The 14,967-nt window shown below is 45.4% G+C and overlaps 2 protein-coding genes across 2 annotated transcripts; both read right to left on the reverse strand.

Annotated features, from left to right (window-relative positions):
- Positions 1-883: 883 nt before the first annotated feature.
- On the reverse strand, positions 884-1,624 carry LOC137272083 (transcription initiation factor TFIID subunit 12-like). Its single transcript, XM_067804449.1, has one exon. The coding sequence runs from the start codon at positions 1,622-1,624 to the stop codon at positions 884-886; it is 741 nt and encodes a 246-aa protein (XP_067660550.1).
- A 1,416-nt stretch (positions 1,625-3,040) lies between these two features.
- LOC137272093 (uncharacterized) lies at positions 3,041-7,127 on the reverse strand. The gene is made up of 2 exons (XM_067804458.1): positions 4,078-7,127; positions 3,041-3,995 (listed from the first exon to the last, which is right to left on the reverse strand). Exons 1-2 carry the CDS (start codon positions 7,125-7,127, stop codon positions 3,041-3,043), a joined length of 4,005 nt encoding a protein of 1,334 aa, XP_067660559.1.
- Between the last annotated feature and the right edge of the window lie 7,840 nt (positions 7,128-14,967).

Below are 14,967 nucleotides of genomic sequence, written 5' to 3' on the forward strand. Positions count from 1 at the left end.
GATGGGTACGCACACGATGCTCTTTGGCCGTGGTGGGTTTCAAGTCCAGAAACAGATAGGAATAAGGAGCCAAGGTGGCATCCTCGTAGGCTTCTCGAAGGAAAGCCGTCTGTCCTGGAAAGATTTGTCGAGCCAAGTGATCCATTTGAGAGGCATCTCTCGGGTTTTTAAACAGCACCAGATAGTGAGCATTTAAACTAATGGTGCGATGATGAGGTGTCGAGGCAAAGAGGTTTTGCGTCAGGTACAACACGGACGTGTTGCGATGGTGACTTTTCTTGGTAAACCATCGCAACACGTCTGCCTCTTCCTCTTTGCTATGATCGCCCAGCAAATCGTCAATGATCAACCAGTGGGGTGCAGGCAAACCACCCCCACCCCCAGCCCCAACAGACCCTGCTGCAGGTAACTGCGTGTTGGCTTCGCTCATGGTTTGCACAAAGGTCAGGGGAAGGTTTAACTTTGATGTCAACACTTCCAAATCTTCGTGCATGGGTTGCCATTCACTGTACACCCAAACGATCCCCTGAGGGGGTAGATCGAGAATCCCTGGTTGAAACACGTGTTCCAGCAACGTTTTGACGAACGACGTTTTACCCGACCCTGTAGGGCCTGCAATCAACATGGTAAAAGGATGACGTAACGTGAGTGGGGTGACCATGGCATCCACCAGGTCGTCGCCCCTTAACAGTGTCCCTGACTGTGTCCCTGACATGGTCCCTGACAGTGTCCCTGACATACGTCTTATCGCTCTGCAGGTGACACCAGAAATGACCTCAAGGATCGATGAACCTTGAAGATATATACAACACATTCAAACCATTCACGTTGAATTTTATTGGAACAACACCAACAACTTGTGAACCACAACAACAACAACAGATCACCACCAGTTCAAATGGTCGTGGGGATTACAAGTCGAACAACGTAGAAAGTCCATTTGTCCAGGATGAAAATGATTTTCATCGTTAAACATGGGAATGTCTGGATAGTCCTCGGGAGGCATCATCTCTGATGCAGTCATCTCGGATGAAGTCGTCTCTGGAGCCATCACGGATGTCATCATGGGATCTGTCGTCATCAGGCCTGAATGAGCAGACGTGTCGGCGGAAGTCTGCCCTGACACTGTTGTTGTTGTTGTCTGCTTTGCATCAGTCATGGGGACAGTCGACGGTGTCATCTCTGGTGACAGCATCGGTAGTAGATCATACAAGTCTTGTAGATCAGGAGGCAACTCATCGTGGGGTGTTGCGTCGGGGCTAGCAGGAGAGGTTAACTTGTCGGGGCTGACATCAACAGTTTGCTGATCATTGTTCCACAGCACATCAGACGTCATCTGTTTCTTGACACTCTGTGGGTCTGCTGCCTTGGTGGTGGTGGTGGTGGTGGTGGTGGTGGTGGTAGGGGCTTCCTTCTTCTTCGTCTTCTTCGTGGTAGGGGTACCTTTGGGAGGGGTACCTTTGGGAAGGGTACCCTTGGGAGGGGTACCTTTGGGAAGGGTACTCTTGAGACAAGTACTCTTGGGAGAGACACTCTTGGGAGAGGGACCCTTGTGAGAGATACTCTTGGACACCTTCTTAGGGGATGTCTTGACGGGAAGTACCTCGAAGGGGATTGGATGCATTCAGCCCTCATGATGTGGTCCATGTTGGAAGAAGGGAGCAGTGGACAATCTCTAGTACCTGTAACATGGAATGGTAAAAAATATTAACATCAACGTTTCGACGGTTGCATTGTGCAAGCATGATGCCCTCGGGCCTACAAATGCTCTGTGCGGTCGCGTACTTTGTTGAGTTAAGTAAGTGAAAACCATACTTACTGTGCTGACGTGGAGATGCTGCCATGCTGACTGAACTGGTACGACTGAAGACGTCTCGAGGGATCCCGAGTTTTTTATACAGCAGCTGCACGTGCTATGACGTCACGCATTGACGTCACGAACCTGTTGCTTCTGCACCGCCTCTTGCACCGCTTGTCTGATCTGTTCTAAGAAGTGTCTCTCTTCCAGATACATGGCGATCACAAACAGCAACGTGAACAACATGATGATGAATGACAAGTCTCACACACAAACTCTTCTTTATATATACACACACATGCGATGACATCATGACCTTGGATGACATCACTCGGTCGTCTCTGTCACTGTGACTGGTTCTGCATCGCTTCTCTGACCTGTTCTAAAAATTGACTCCGTGACTCCGTCCCTCCATAAGATCAACATTCTACGATCATCCCAAACATCCTGCAGAGTCAGTTGTCGTCTGTCACTGGGTGGAGCCTCTCTGGGAGTCTCTGTGGGAGTCTCTACTCCCAACACTCTCATGGCGTCTGTCTCACCACATTCCTTCAACGCTTTGCAAAAGAGGGTGTAAGCTTGGGGTCCTCGCCGGGGTAGAACATCTAATAAAGCTCTGATCCGATTGTAAGAGGTTTGTGGTACCTCCATGATGTCAGCCTTCATGAAGAGGGTAAGGAGTTTAAACTCCACCAATTTGTCGACCACAGCTTCGATATCTTTGATGGCTACGACGAGACTGAGGCGATTGGTCCTGAGCTTATCACGGTGAACAGACTGCATCCTTTTGTGTTTTTTGGCTTGAGGGTGCCGAAACATACCGAAAACCAAGAGGTGAGTGTGTGCTCTCTCTCTGACGACTAAAGTCAGAATGAGGAGTTGCGTTGAGGAGGTCTTTATGACGCGTGACGTCAGGACACGTGACGTCAGGACACGTGACGTCAGGACACGTGACAACAGGGTTTGACCAATGAGGTGTTAGGAGGGTGTGCGACCATGGACTCTACCAGGTCTGTGCCTAACAAGATCATCATAAAAAAGGGTGACCATGGACTCCACCAGGTCTAACCCTGAAGACAAATGACACGACACATGAATATCCATACATCACATGATGTTTTTTTTATGACTCTTGATACACATACAAACAAACAAACCATGTATACAGTATCATTAGTTTTCTTGTCCATGACATGATCAGCAACCACCACAACAGTCACTTTGTTGAGTCCTCAGGCATAGTCACTCGCCCTTATAGCCATAAGGTAGTGTTTCCACGGGCATGCCTTCGGAATCGTAAATCACGCGTCGCTTGGTGTACACCATGCGGTACACTTTGCTGGTGTCCTTGGACAGCAAGGTGTTGTTCTGGCGGAGTCCTGTCCGTATGATCCGACGTGGATAGGGGACTGTGATGCTGACTCGATCCCTCTTACAGATGAGGTTCTTCATGCTGTCAAAGTGAACGTAATGACTTGCCCTGTGATTGAGAGTAAAACCTCGGACTTTGCTGACAGCTACTACGCTGCCGTCGGGTTGAGGATGCCGTAGCTTGTAGGTGTAGTTCTTAGGCCCTGCCGAGGCAAAGATCTGAATGCTATTGCCCCCTCCCAGCTCGTCGGTGAGTTCTCCCAAGGTGTCTCCCAGGGGAGGGTTGTACTGTAGGGGGCGGTGGATGTAAATGATACTGTCTGTATCAAAGTACAGGATGTGGCGATCCAAAGGTTTCAGGTAGGAGTAGAGCTTGAGACGGGCTTGTGCTGTGACCCAGGCTGCAATGACCACGTTGTGAGCAGGATGTGGATCGTGAAATTCTGGGCGAGGTTCATACGTGACACAGAGGAGGTCTTCGTTGATAATGTTGACATCCTTTACTTGGCACCGTTCATCCCGAAGGAGGGCAAAGTACCTTTGTGGAGAACTGATGTACTCTGTCCTGTCGAACCCGATACGTTGACCAAACTTGCCCCAGTGGTTGTTTAGGCAGGCTTTCGCGAGGGCACGTAGTCCAGGGTTTTTGCGAATGTGAGCACGATCCAACGTGACTCCTTCTTTTTGCTGAATCTCCCTGATGTACTCCTCGGGGTCTGTACAACCTTCAGGGTATCCGCTGGCCTCTTGTTTGATCTGGAAGAAATTGTTCACATACTTGGCAAACAATCCTCCCTCTTGCGTGTCAGGGTCGTAGGTGGTAAGTCTGTCAAAATGCCAAGCCTCGTAGATGTCAAGGACTTGATAACCGCACTCTTGAACGGCATACTGCTGACGTAGGTGCCCACCCATGCTCGGTCTTCGTCACCGTGGGGACAGGAGCCAACAAACTCTTCTTCAGCACAAGTGCGACACAGAGGAAACAGCAGCTTGCCATGGACGCGGTAAGGAAGCAGTGGATGGTAGAGGTCCGTGGGTGGCAAGACCCGACACTGAATGAGTCCATGAAGGTCAAACAAGTCTGACACGGAAGGATGATCCTTGATCTCGGGATGTCCCAAGGGGTACGTGCCATACTTGCAGATGTAAGGGTAGACATATATTTGATCTCTTCCTCTTCCTTCGCTTCATAGTAGAGTTTGGTGGCGTTGGTGCGTCCTCCAAAGAAAGCCTCTCTGGGATCCAATGGGTCAGGCAGGTAAGCATGAGGTCCTTGCAGGGTGGTCAGGAACGCTCTCAGATCCTCGTTGTCTTTCTGTTCTTTCAAGAAATCACATTCCCACTGGGTCACTACTTGGTCGATGTCAGGATGCTGTCGTAACACACCGAGCCGGTACATGGTGTGATGGAATCGTTCCCAAGGGGCTGTGCCCAGGGTGGCATGGGGTTCACATCGGTCTGTCTTGTAACATCGAGTACAGCCATGCCAGAAACAACCCAGGTATTCGTACACGGTACGTGTGTTGGCATCGTAACCGTCTACCGTGTAGCGGCTACCATCACCACCATCAAAACGAGCTTCCCCACCATTACGAGCATGTTGAATGTGGAGGCCAGGGTGTTGATGCATGATCCAGTTCAACCAGTGCAGACACTGAAGAGAGTAACGACGCTGTGGACGATAACCTTGAGGAGGTATGATGGCAATGGTACGTGGTTCCAAAAACAGCTTTCTGAAAGTGAGCATGCAAGCCATGGGGAGAGTCACTGCTTCGTAGAAAGGGTCCACGTCATTCTGCTGAATGAAGATGTGACGGAAGGCAGCACAACCTCGACGTAAAATATCCACATCACTCTGACAGTAGGCCAACAGTTCTTCGTCCAGATCAAAGACGGACCCTTCAGCCACTCGTGCATAGTACCAGGTCAAGAAAGCTTGACGTTCTGCAGGAAACATGCTGTCAGGATCATAAGTGGAGACGGGAGGATAAGGACCCACATAGCCTTGGTTATAGTCAGTGTTGAAAAAGTGTGGAAAGTATCCTTTCTTGAGTTCCGTCAATCCAAACGTTTTTGGAAACTGTTTGAGAGCCATGGTGAGGAAATTCAGGGAATCCTTAAAGACGAGACGCCCCACAGTCATCTGCAAGATGTGATTCCCTCGTAGCGTGACCTGCGGTGCTTTCACGAGATGGCGGTGGAAGTACTGTTGGAGTAAGTGCCCATCATACCCACGGTAATTGTGAGCCATGACCAACACTTCGTCATCGTCAATGGCAACGTTTTCTTCTTGTTGTTCGTCATCGTCTTCTTCTTGTTCCACATCAACTGGGGAGGATGGTTTGGCGCGTTTCGAGGGTGGGCGGTTTGATGATGGTGCCTTCCGTTTCTTTACGGTTTTCTTTTCTGCCAGACTGAGCAACCAGTCGCCCATGTCCTTCCAGGTGGTCGCCCCTCGAAACACTTTCATGCGGCTAGGTCCTTCTCCTTCTTTACGCCAGGGACACTTTTCGCAAAGTTCGCTCGAGGCCTCGGAAATACATTTGCCACATCCTAGATGGACGACACACAAGTTGGGAACGTGTGTACCTTGATCTTGGGTGCATTCAAAGTCGTAGAAGATAAACTGACGCTGTTGCCGTTCTTTGTCTTCATTCCTTTTTTCGCCATCATCGTTGCATTTGGGTGGTTCGATGGGTGTCATGTAGCACTGATGATTGGGTTTCAAAGGCTCTTTGCAGATTTTGCAATTACGATTCGTGCCACACTTGTGGTTTACCATCCCCTGGATGTGTCGAACGTTGACTTTGGCATAGCAACGGTGACAGGTGTGGATGGTGGAGCAGGTGCTGGGATGCTTGGGGGAAGCTGCTTGACGGCGCTGAAAACAGGTGGGGTTTCGAAACCATCGTCCACATTGAAGGCAGGAGAGTCCTTCGTTGACCACGTCACCACAGTACCCAGCATGTAGACACCAATGGCAGCAAAATTCCCGAGTGCAGCGATGATCTTGTGGGTGATCGTATCCTTGGTCACAGGTGTCGCAGTAGTAACTATAACCTGTAAAAGCGGCCATGGAGGTGATGACATCGTAGTGGTGATGGTGATGATACAAGTGTAGGATCTTGGTCGGTTGAGGCACTTCGCTCTTGTACAGGAGCCGATTCATGACATCCTGAGAGTAAATTTTGAGTTGGTAGTCAGGAGCCAAACGTTGACTGAACAAGTCCCATGTGGCATGCCCTGTACACGGTCCTCCGGGAATCCCAAGTTGTCGAAATAAGGCCTTGGCGACTTCCAGCTGAGCGGGTCTACGATGGTTGCAGAGGTACTTCCATTGCCGGGTCCATTCCTTCGTCACGGGATCCGGTTGGTGGACATGATGCATGGCCACGACGAGGGCGCGAGCAAAACAGAGTGGATCGTTTTCATTCTCGATTTGGACAATGCATTGTTTCTTTTCCAGGAAAACGTTCAAGCCAGCAATGTGTTTGAGACGTCCGTGTCCCTCGCCAATACGATCAGGATCATCTACGTGCAGTAAGAAACTGTCCATGGTGTCGTCGATGTTCAAGTCACGGTTACTCTGTTGCACATTTTCCACTTTGGCCATGATGTGTTCCCCCTGGAGGTTCTCCATACGTCGAAACGTGATTCGAATGGGTGTATCCAAAGCAGGGTGTTCTAGGGTCAGTCCCACTCGATCCCCATCATGACCATTCACTTCGTTTCTGAGATCTTGCAAGACGGCATCAAATTGATCCCTGAGAACGATGGGTAAGTCTTCAGGTTGTTGACGTTGCAGCCATGCTGGGTTAAACCTAAGTTTGTAGCAATGACTGTCAGTACGGAACTTTTTAGTGACTAGTTTGGACGCCGGCTCCAACTGGTAGGGCACAGGATCCTCTTCAAGGTCTTCTGCTTCCAGTTCATCGCTGTTCGTGGTCGTTGACGGCATGATGAGAACTGACAAGACCCACGCGGAGCCGGCTTTATATAGACGGTTTATGACGTCACCCTATGACGTCATCGTAGGCTGAGCAGTGTGAGCCAGTGCTGGCAGTGTTGGTCTTTGTCGGCCAGTGTCAGTCAACCAGGAGTTCGTGGAGTGCACCAGGAGTTCGTGGAGTGCACTAGGAGTTCGTGGAGTGCACCAGGAGTTGGTGAAGTGATTTTTTTTTGTTTCCGAGGGGCAGGCCCATGACGTCACACATCCCTATGGCGTCGCGTCACACGAGGCCAGTGATACTGATTGGTGGTTCGCATCAGCGTGACGTCATCGACTCTATATATAAACTCGAGGTGTTCCAGCTTTTCCTCATCAGTTGCTGACTGAAGCTTGAAGCATGCAGACGTCTCCCGCCGTCGCCGCCTCCTCTGTGTCCTTTCGTTGCCGCCTGTGCGAAACAGATAACCACAGTTATCTGCACTGCCCCAAGGTGACCTGTACCGAGTGTGGTGTTCAAGGACATCGCCATTACATATGTCCAAAGAAGACCAACAACGGCAGTATCAACAAGCACGATAACGACACGTGTTACAACTGTGGTAAAAACGAAGGTCATCGCAGTTACGACTGTCCACATCCCTGTCGTCACTGTGGCCATGAAGAGCACAAGAGCATGAACTGTCCTAACAAGACCTGGAAACGTTCGGCTCCCACCAACCAGTCGAGTGAACCGCCGAAGAAAGTGAGTAAACAGGAAGACAATCGCCTACTGACTCGTCTCCACGACAAGATCACCCTCGTTCAAGAACGCATGGACACCATGTACACTCTCATCCAACGCATCTTGGAGTTTGTTGAACCCATGGACGATGACGTCTCCAGCGACAGCAGCAGTGGACCACAGTCATAAACCAACCCCCCCAAACAATATCAACGGCCCTTTTCAGCGCCACCCACCTGCTCCCTAAAGACTGCTTGAAACACGATGCATCCCCATCCCATCGCCGTCGTTCCACTCACTCTTCCCTCCTCCCCCCTCTCCCCCCCCCCCCTCTCTCCCCCTCTCCTTCCCTTCCCTTCCCTTCCCTTCCCTTCCCTTCCCTTCCCTTCCCTCGTCCCGTCCCGTGCCGTCCGTCTGCCGCCATCTTGAAACACGCTTCCTTCTCGCGAGATCCCGCGAGATCCCGCGAGATCGCGCACAAACCACCGTTGCTTAGCAACACCCCCGTTGCTAACGATCACGTCACACCTCGTACACACCAACTCATGACGTCATCACAGAACAATCGAATGACGTCACACCCCGTACACACCAACTCATGATGTCATCACAGAACAATCGAATGACGTCACACCCCGTACACACCAACTCATGATGTCATCCTAGAACAATCGAATGACGTCACAATGGGGGTCACGTGACCGAGAACAATCGAAAGACGCCAGAGAGACGTTGTTCACTACTTGCAAACCAGTTGTAAAACCAAAAGAATATAGAACAGTATGCTTGTATGCATGCACATTGACACTCTCTCTTGTTTTTTTGTACATTATTTGGCGAAACAGTACGAATCATAGCTGGCAAAGACGGTTGTGCCCACAAACTAAAATTTCAATTTGAACTTCCAGAAAGTATTTTGAAGTGGTATTGACAATATATGAATACGCATGATTGTATTACGTTTTCAACCTGACCAATAACACGCCATCACCAAACTGTTATCTTGCTCACATTGGTGTTTTTGGTTTACGTGAGTGAGTGAGTTAAGATTTAAGTGAGTGAGTGAGTTTAGTTTTACGCCGCACTCAGCAATATTACAGCTATATGGCGGCGGTCTGTAAATAATCGAGTCTGGACCAGACAATCCAGTGATCAACAACATGAGCATCGATCTGCGCAATTGGGAACCGATGACACGCGTCAACCAAGTCAGCGAGCCTGACCACCCGATCCCGTTAGTCGCCTCTTACGACAAGCTGAGTCGCCTTTTATGGCAAGCATGGGTTGCTGAAGGCCTATTCTACCCCGGGACCTTCACGGGTCGAGTTAAGATTTAAAGTCATATCGGCAATATTTCAACCGTATCGTGACTAAAACTAGTTCTAAATTTATACGATAGACATATGATATAGAAAATCCTGTCGACGAAAGATAGTAAAACACTAGATTATCACAGACTGAGTTAAAACTATCTAGCAGATATCTTTAAAGGAGAAAAAATCAGTTTGGACAAAACAATGTAAAATTGGGCTATTGGTCGCCATCAGCTGAGGATAGACCACCTTACCAGGGACCACAGTGCCTTTGCTACCTGCATGGACCCTAGCTGGATTTCCACCATCACCTCAGCTACTGGCGACTGTAGGAAAAACTAGCCGAAAATTAAAATAACAAAAATGCTATAGTTAAAAATTTGGTATGTTTCAATTTTTCTTTGAAAGGTTTGGGTCTTACATACCCTTCCATGGGGACAATAATTTTACGGTACTTTAACCCCCTTTGAAGGTACAGCCAAAAGCAATCAAAGTTACTAATCAAAACGACCAGTCATTAAAACACATCTACTTACAGAACATGTTTATCAAATTTCATTAATGAAATCAATTTCTTTTAAAAATCAAAGAATTAAATGATAATTAAGAGTATCAAAAAGATCCTTAAGAGTTTTAACATGGAAATATTTATCCCTTATGATGGAGAATTCAACACAGTCAAGCAGGAGTTGTTTGACTGTGACTCTCTCATCACAAGGGACACAAAAGGGAGGACAAGTTGACAACCCAGGTGTAACCAATATACGGTATTATTTCACCTAGTTTGTTGACACCCACTTGAGCGTCCACACTTCGTCTGCATTAGTGAGTGAGTGAGTGAGTTAATATTTAACGTCATATCGGCAATATTTAGCCATATCGTGACGAGAACGTAACACTGAAATGGATTATATATATTTCATAAATAAACATGTCAGCAAAGGACAGTAAAACAACTAGAATATCACAGTTACAATTTAAAACTAGTCTGGAAAGTTAAAACTAAGATCACTATTAGGACAACACAATATAAAACACGGGCTATATATCACCAACGACAGAAGGTAGATCACCATACTTGGGACCATGGGGACATACAGTACATTTGCTTCCTGCATGGACCCTAGCTGGATTTGCATCATCCTTTCAGCCGTTAGCAATTCAGAAAAGCTAGCCATAAATTAAGGGGGAAACCATTATAAAGCTTGTGATTTGAGATCAGCATCTTGTAATGTTTGAATGCTCACTCATTTCCCAACATAAACAAAACACATTCCCAGATTTCTCTCAGCTGGGTCCTATGACTGATAATATTGCTGCTCAGATCGATGCTGATAGCGAAGAAGTGTTGAGATAAAACGGTCTGCGCGTGAGTGAGTTAAGACCTTAAGCAACACTAGCAACATTGCAGCCTTATCGTGACTGCAAACAAGTATATTCTACAATAAATAAAGGTAAATTATATAAGACTATCTATAAAGGTCATTACAACAACTAATATATCGAAAATTTCAATTTGAAACTAGTAATTAAACACAAAAATACTTTAACTATAGATGACAACGCAATATTAAAACTAGCTGTATGTTGCCAACAACTGTATGATCGCCATGATAGGGACCCTAGCTAGATTTACACCATCCCTTCAGTGTTACGTGAGTGTGGTTTCTGTAATTTGTACAATCACGGATTAAGTGATAGTTATCACTGAGTCACAATCTTTAGCGTTTTGTGGGTCACTTTCCATATCATATTTGTTCAATGGCAATAGCATATTTAGCGGCAGGCTTTCGTCATAGCACTCCAGTTACCTGTCCTTGGCAATCTATTGTTTACTTCCCGTACGCGAACATTCTGAGTTGGCTTGTTGTGATGATGCACACACTCACGGACCTACACTTGGAATTACTGCAGTTGTGAGCCTCTGCAAATCGTCACCTGTCTATCAAAACATGTGACCTTGCATTGAAGACTGAAGCTTCGTGTCTGCTCACTGTTGACACACGCTTCATAAATACTTCACCTCTATCTGGTGAGTAAATATTTGATATGTGTGACCCATTACTTTAGACTTGTGACCCAATTACATTGTACTAGAAATGTACTGAATTGTGTCATTGTAACGTGTTCATTGTTTGCTCAGTTATTACTGAATATCTTAGACTTGTCTGTTTTACTCATTGTTACGGTTAAGAATTTACCGTGACAACAATTTAAGAAATCCCCTTGTAAACCAGCATAACAGAACAAAGACAAGTTGTTTACGTTCAAATTATGTATTGTTATGTAACGAGAGCAAGGTATACAAAGTCACAAGTCAATATAACAATGCTGATTTCAGGTACAATTCAAGAGAGACAAAATCTAAGTCAAAACCAACTACAACGTTGACAGAATGCCCACGTGCAACCAACGCACATATTGTGGCAAAGACATGGTCATCCCAATCAGCTATGGGCATGCTCAGACAACCACCCGTCTTCCAAGCACTGGCTACAGTTCTGCGCATCTCAGGGTGGGAGTTTTAGCAGAGACTTGAATGCTGATGCAAAACCCAAGACAGTAGTGTTGAATGGCCAGATGTTGTCATCAAGTTACATGCTCTTTGATTCTACGAAGACCGACAGAAAAAAACAAAATGGAACGAATGGGTGTTCATGGTCCCTGAATCACAGGTCCTTGCAACAAACAACATCAACATGACATTTCAAAGCGACGGTGGCCATGTGTCTTCTGTTGGCCTCATTGTCGGTAAAATATAGGGCAAAACACTTCCCCTCAGGAAATGATCTTATGGCTGAAATTCCAGTATACGTAGATAGCTACCTGTCACTGAAGGAATATGCTTTCTTAATCACTATGTGTGTTGTGATACCTCTGCCCACAACTATTACAGTCAGTGAAGAACGACACCTGTGTCAAAGTGCGTTATGAGTGAACGACGCCTCAGCAATATTTCTGCTTTGATGTTATAAAAAAGTTAATAATAGTGAGCTGACCAAGTTGCTTGCAAATTATACTCTAACTGAGGCGAATCAACGGATTGGGCCGTTTCATCATTGATGTATGATGAATGCGAGATAAGTTGGTCACTGCGCTATACTTAGGTCAGGTCCGAGAGCGTAGCCAAGAGGAAAAAGCGTTCACTGGTCACGCTGAAGACCTCGTTCGATTTCCACGTGGGTACAATGTGTGAAGCGCATTTTGGATGTCCTTTGCAATGACACCGCGAGTGTAAAACAACACTCACACGTATAGCCATCTAGGATTGATCATGGTCCCAGGTCTAGATGCTGACAAATGGCTGGAATGTACTCTTTTGAATGGTGGCGTATTTGATCTTGCATCAAATTGTCGGAAAATCCTAACTAATTTGTTTAAATGGCACGAAGAAAAAGGGAAAAATATTTCTCATTTCTTAATACAATCTGCATGTTGCATACTGGACAAAATAGTCAGGGATACATGTAAATTTTGAAATTATGAATGACAATCTATCCATTCACTGACACACCGATAAAATGTCAGTCATAAAAATATCAATATCCCTAACTTATTTTTTCCAGTAAATTACCGACTCGACAGATAATTTGTGAGCTAGTTCCTGGCGACATATACCCTTTGACATAGAGATGGCGTTTAAGCCTAGGTAAAGAAATCTTTACTTTCTGCGTTGGAAACAACATATACAAAGAATAGAGACAGTATGTAGTACGCTCATGTGAAGTTCAGGTGGCTTACATGAAATCACTCGGCTATCTCTGTTTGTAGAATAACATGGCCTTGGGTCATGAGGCCTTTGGTCATAAGGACGTTCCAAATTTAACATGTTCTTGATTGGTTGAATATGTCGTCTACCTTCCACAACTTCTGTTGGAAATCTAGTATTGAGAGAAATGGTAGAATTCTTTAAATTCTTAATGAATGTATGGCGTACCCGAATGGTCAAAATAGTCATACAGACAAGCCTCATTATTACATGAGTGTAAACGGTGATGTGAGGGGGTCATTAATAAACAAGGTCATTTTGCGATGCGGTATTGGCCTTCATTCACAAATATCTGCTAAACGCAGATGGAGAAGACTGTGCGAGTTAATATTTATCGTCACATCGGCAATATTGCAGTCACATCGCAATGTAACAATTAACTATCAGTGAAAATCAATACTGTTAGGAGTTAGAAAACTGTTTACGATGAACAGTGAAACTACTAGTGTATCACAGATAGAGATAAATAAACTAGCATGTAACTAAAGATGTATATTATAATGCAAGAACATACATTATAAAACGGGCTTTAGTGAGTGAGTTATTATCTCATCGGTAATTTGTCTGCTATATCGTGACGTGAACGCATTTAATATCGAAATGGAATGATTGAGTGAGTTAAAATTTAACGTCACATCGGCAATATTTCAGCCATATCATGACGAGAACATTTTGATACTCAAATGAAATGTGTATACATCATAAAAACCTGTCGTCAAAGGACAGTAAAACAACTAGAATATCACTGCTACAATTAAACCTAGTGTGGAGAGTTAAAACAAATACCACTATTTGGACAATACAATATAAAATACGGACTGTAGATCTCCAACAACAGAAGGTAGATCACCATACTAGGGACCATGGGGACTTACAGTACCTTTGCTACCTGCCTGAACCCCAGATGATTCACACCATCCCCTTAGCCATTGGCGATTATACTGACATTTAGCCATTATTATAAACAACAAATATACTACGATTAAGAGTTTCGTCGTACTAAATTGACATAGAGTGTTTTGGTCTTACGTACCCTCTCAGGAGGACAATAATTTCACAAATCCCCCCTCGAGGGCACAGCCACTAACAATCTCAGTTGTTAATCTAGACTACCAATAATACAATATTTAATTATTTACAATTCTGATAGCAAATCTAATTCTTTTTAAAAAGCAATAATTAAATGAGAGCTGGTATTAGACCGAGAGGTTAGTATCCCACCAGTATCTTCAATACCTGGCGGTGAAGAGAAGGAAGGCTTGTAACTGCGTCTGGTAAGAATCCTACTCATCTATCTACGTAAAACGAACGCCACACGTCAGAAGTGAAGACGACTCTTCATCCGTTCATGAGAGATGTAAAAAAATATCCTTCTGGATGAGATTGGGCTTAGAACCTCTCCCAGCTTCCAACCAACACGAGTAAGAGTACTATATGACATTTTTGTTCCTTTGGACAATCAAGGAAAGGATGCTTTGTTAATAGTTTTCCTTGTATATTTAACCATTTATATTTGAAATCATTTGCGAAGAAAAACTCAATTCATACTATCCCATCACCAACTGTAGCTGTTGTACACCTGAGAGGTCATGGATACATACGAAAAGTACGTTCCTACAGGACAACGCTACATCAAGCGTCAACATCGTGTCAGGAGTTGGTATCCTGTCTGTAGTAAAGGGTGTAAGAATCCATGCAAGTGCAAACAGTCTTCACTTCATGACATTGCCGAAGCTATGATTCAAGATGTTTAACATGTATTTCGGTTCAGGATATTTTTTTTTAAAAAAAAGTCCCAGTAGAGTATTGATGGCAAGCCCAAAGCTATAACAGTATCCATAAAAAAGCAAAATAGTATTTATCTACTGCACATACGCAATACGCCTCCATATCCTAAAATGTTCACCATACATCAGTCTACAAATGTGCAAAGGTTCATCACTTTTATCACTAAATGCACATTTTATCTACTTAACCGCTATACTAATACAAAATTTGATCATAACGCCACCGAACGCCCCCAAGTTTTCATGCATTGGTCTACTG

This window comes from Haliotis asinina, chromosome 1, assembly GCF_037392515.1.
Source record: "Haliotis asinina isolate JCU_RB_2024 chromosome 1, JCU_Hal_asi_v2, whole genome shotgun sequence".
Taxonomy (NCBI): domain Eukaryota; kingdom Metazoa; phylum Mollusca; class Gastropoda; order Lepetellida; family Haliotidae; genus Haliotis; species Haliotis asinina.

Coding starts and splice junctions, on each gene's coding strand:
- LOC137272083 (XM_067804449.1), bottom strand. CDS start 1,624: ATGCATCCAATCCCCTTCGAGGTACTTCCCGTCAAGACATCCCCTAAG.
- LOC137272093 (XM_067804458.1), bottom strand. CDS start 7,127: ATGCCGTCAACGACCACGAACAGCGATGAACTGGAAGCAGAAGACCTT. Junction 3,996..4,077: donor GTGACGAAGACCGAGCATGG/GTGGGCACCTAC, acceptor GCATTTTGACAG/ACTTACCACCTACGACCCTG.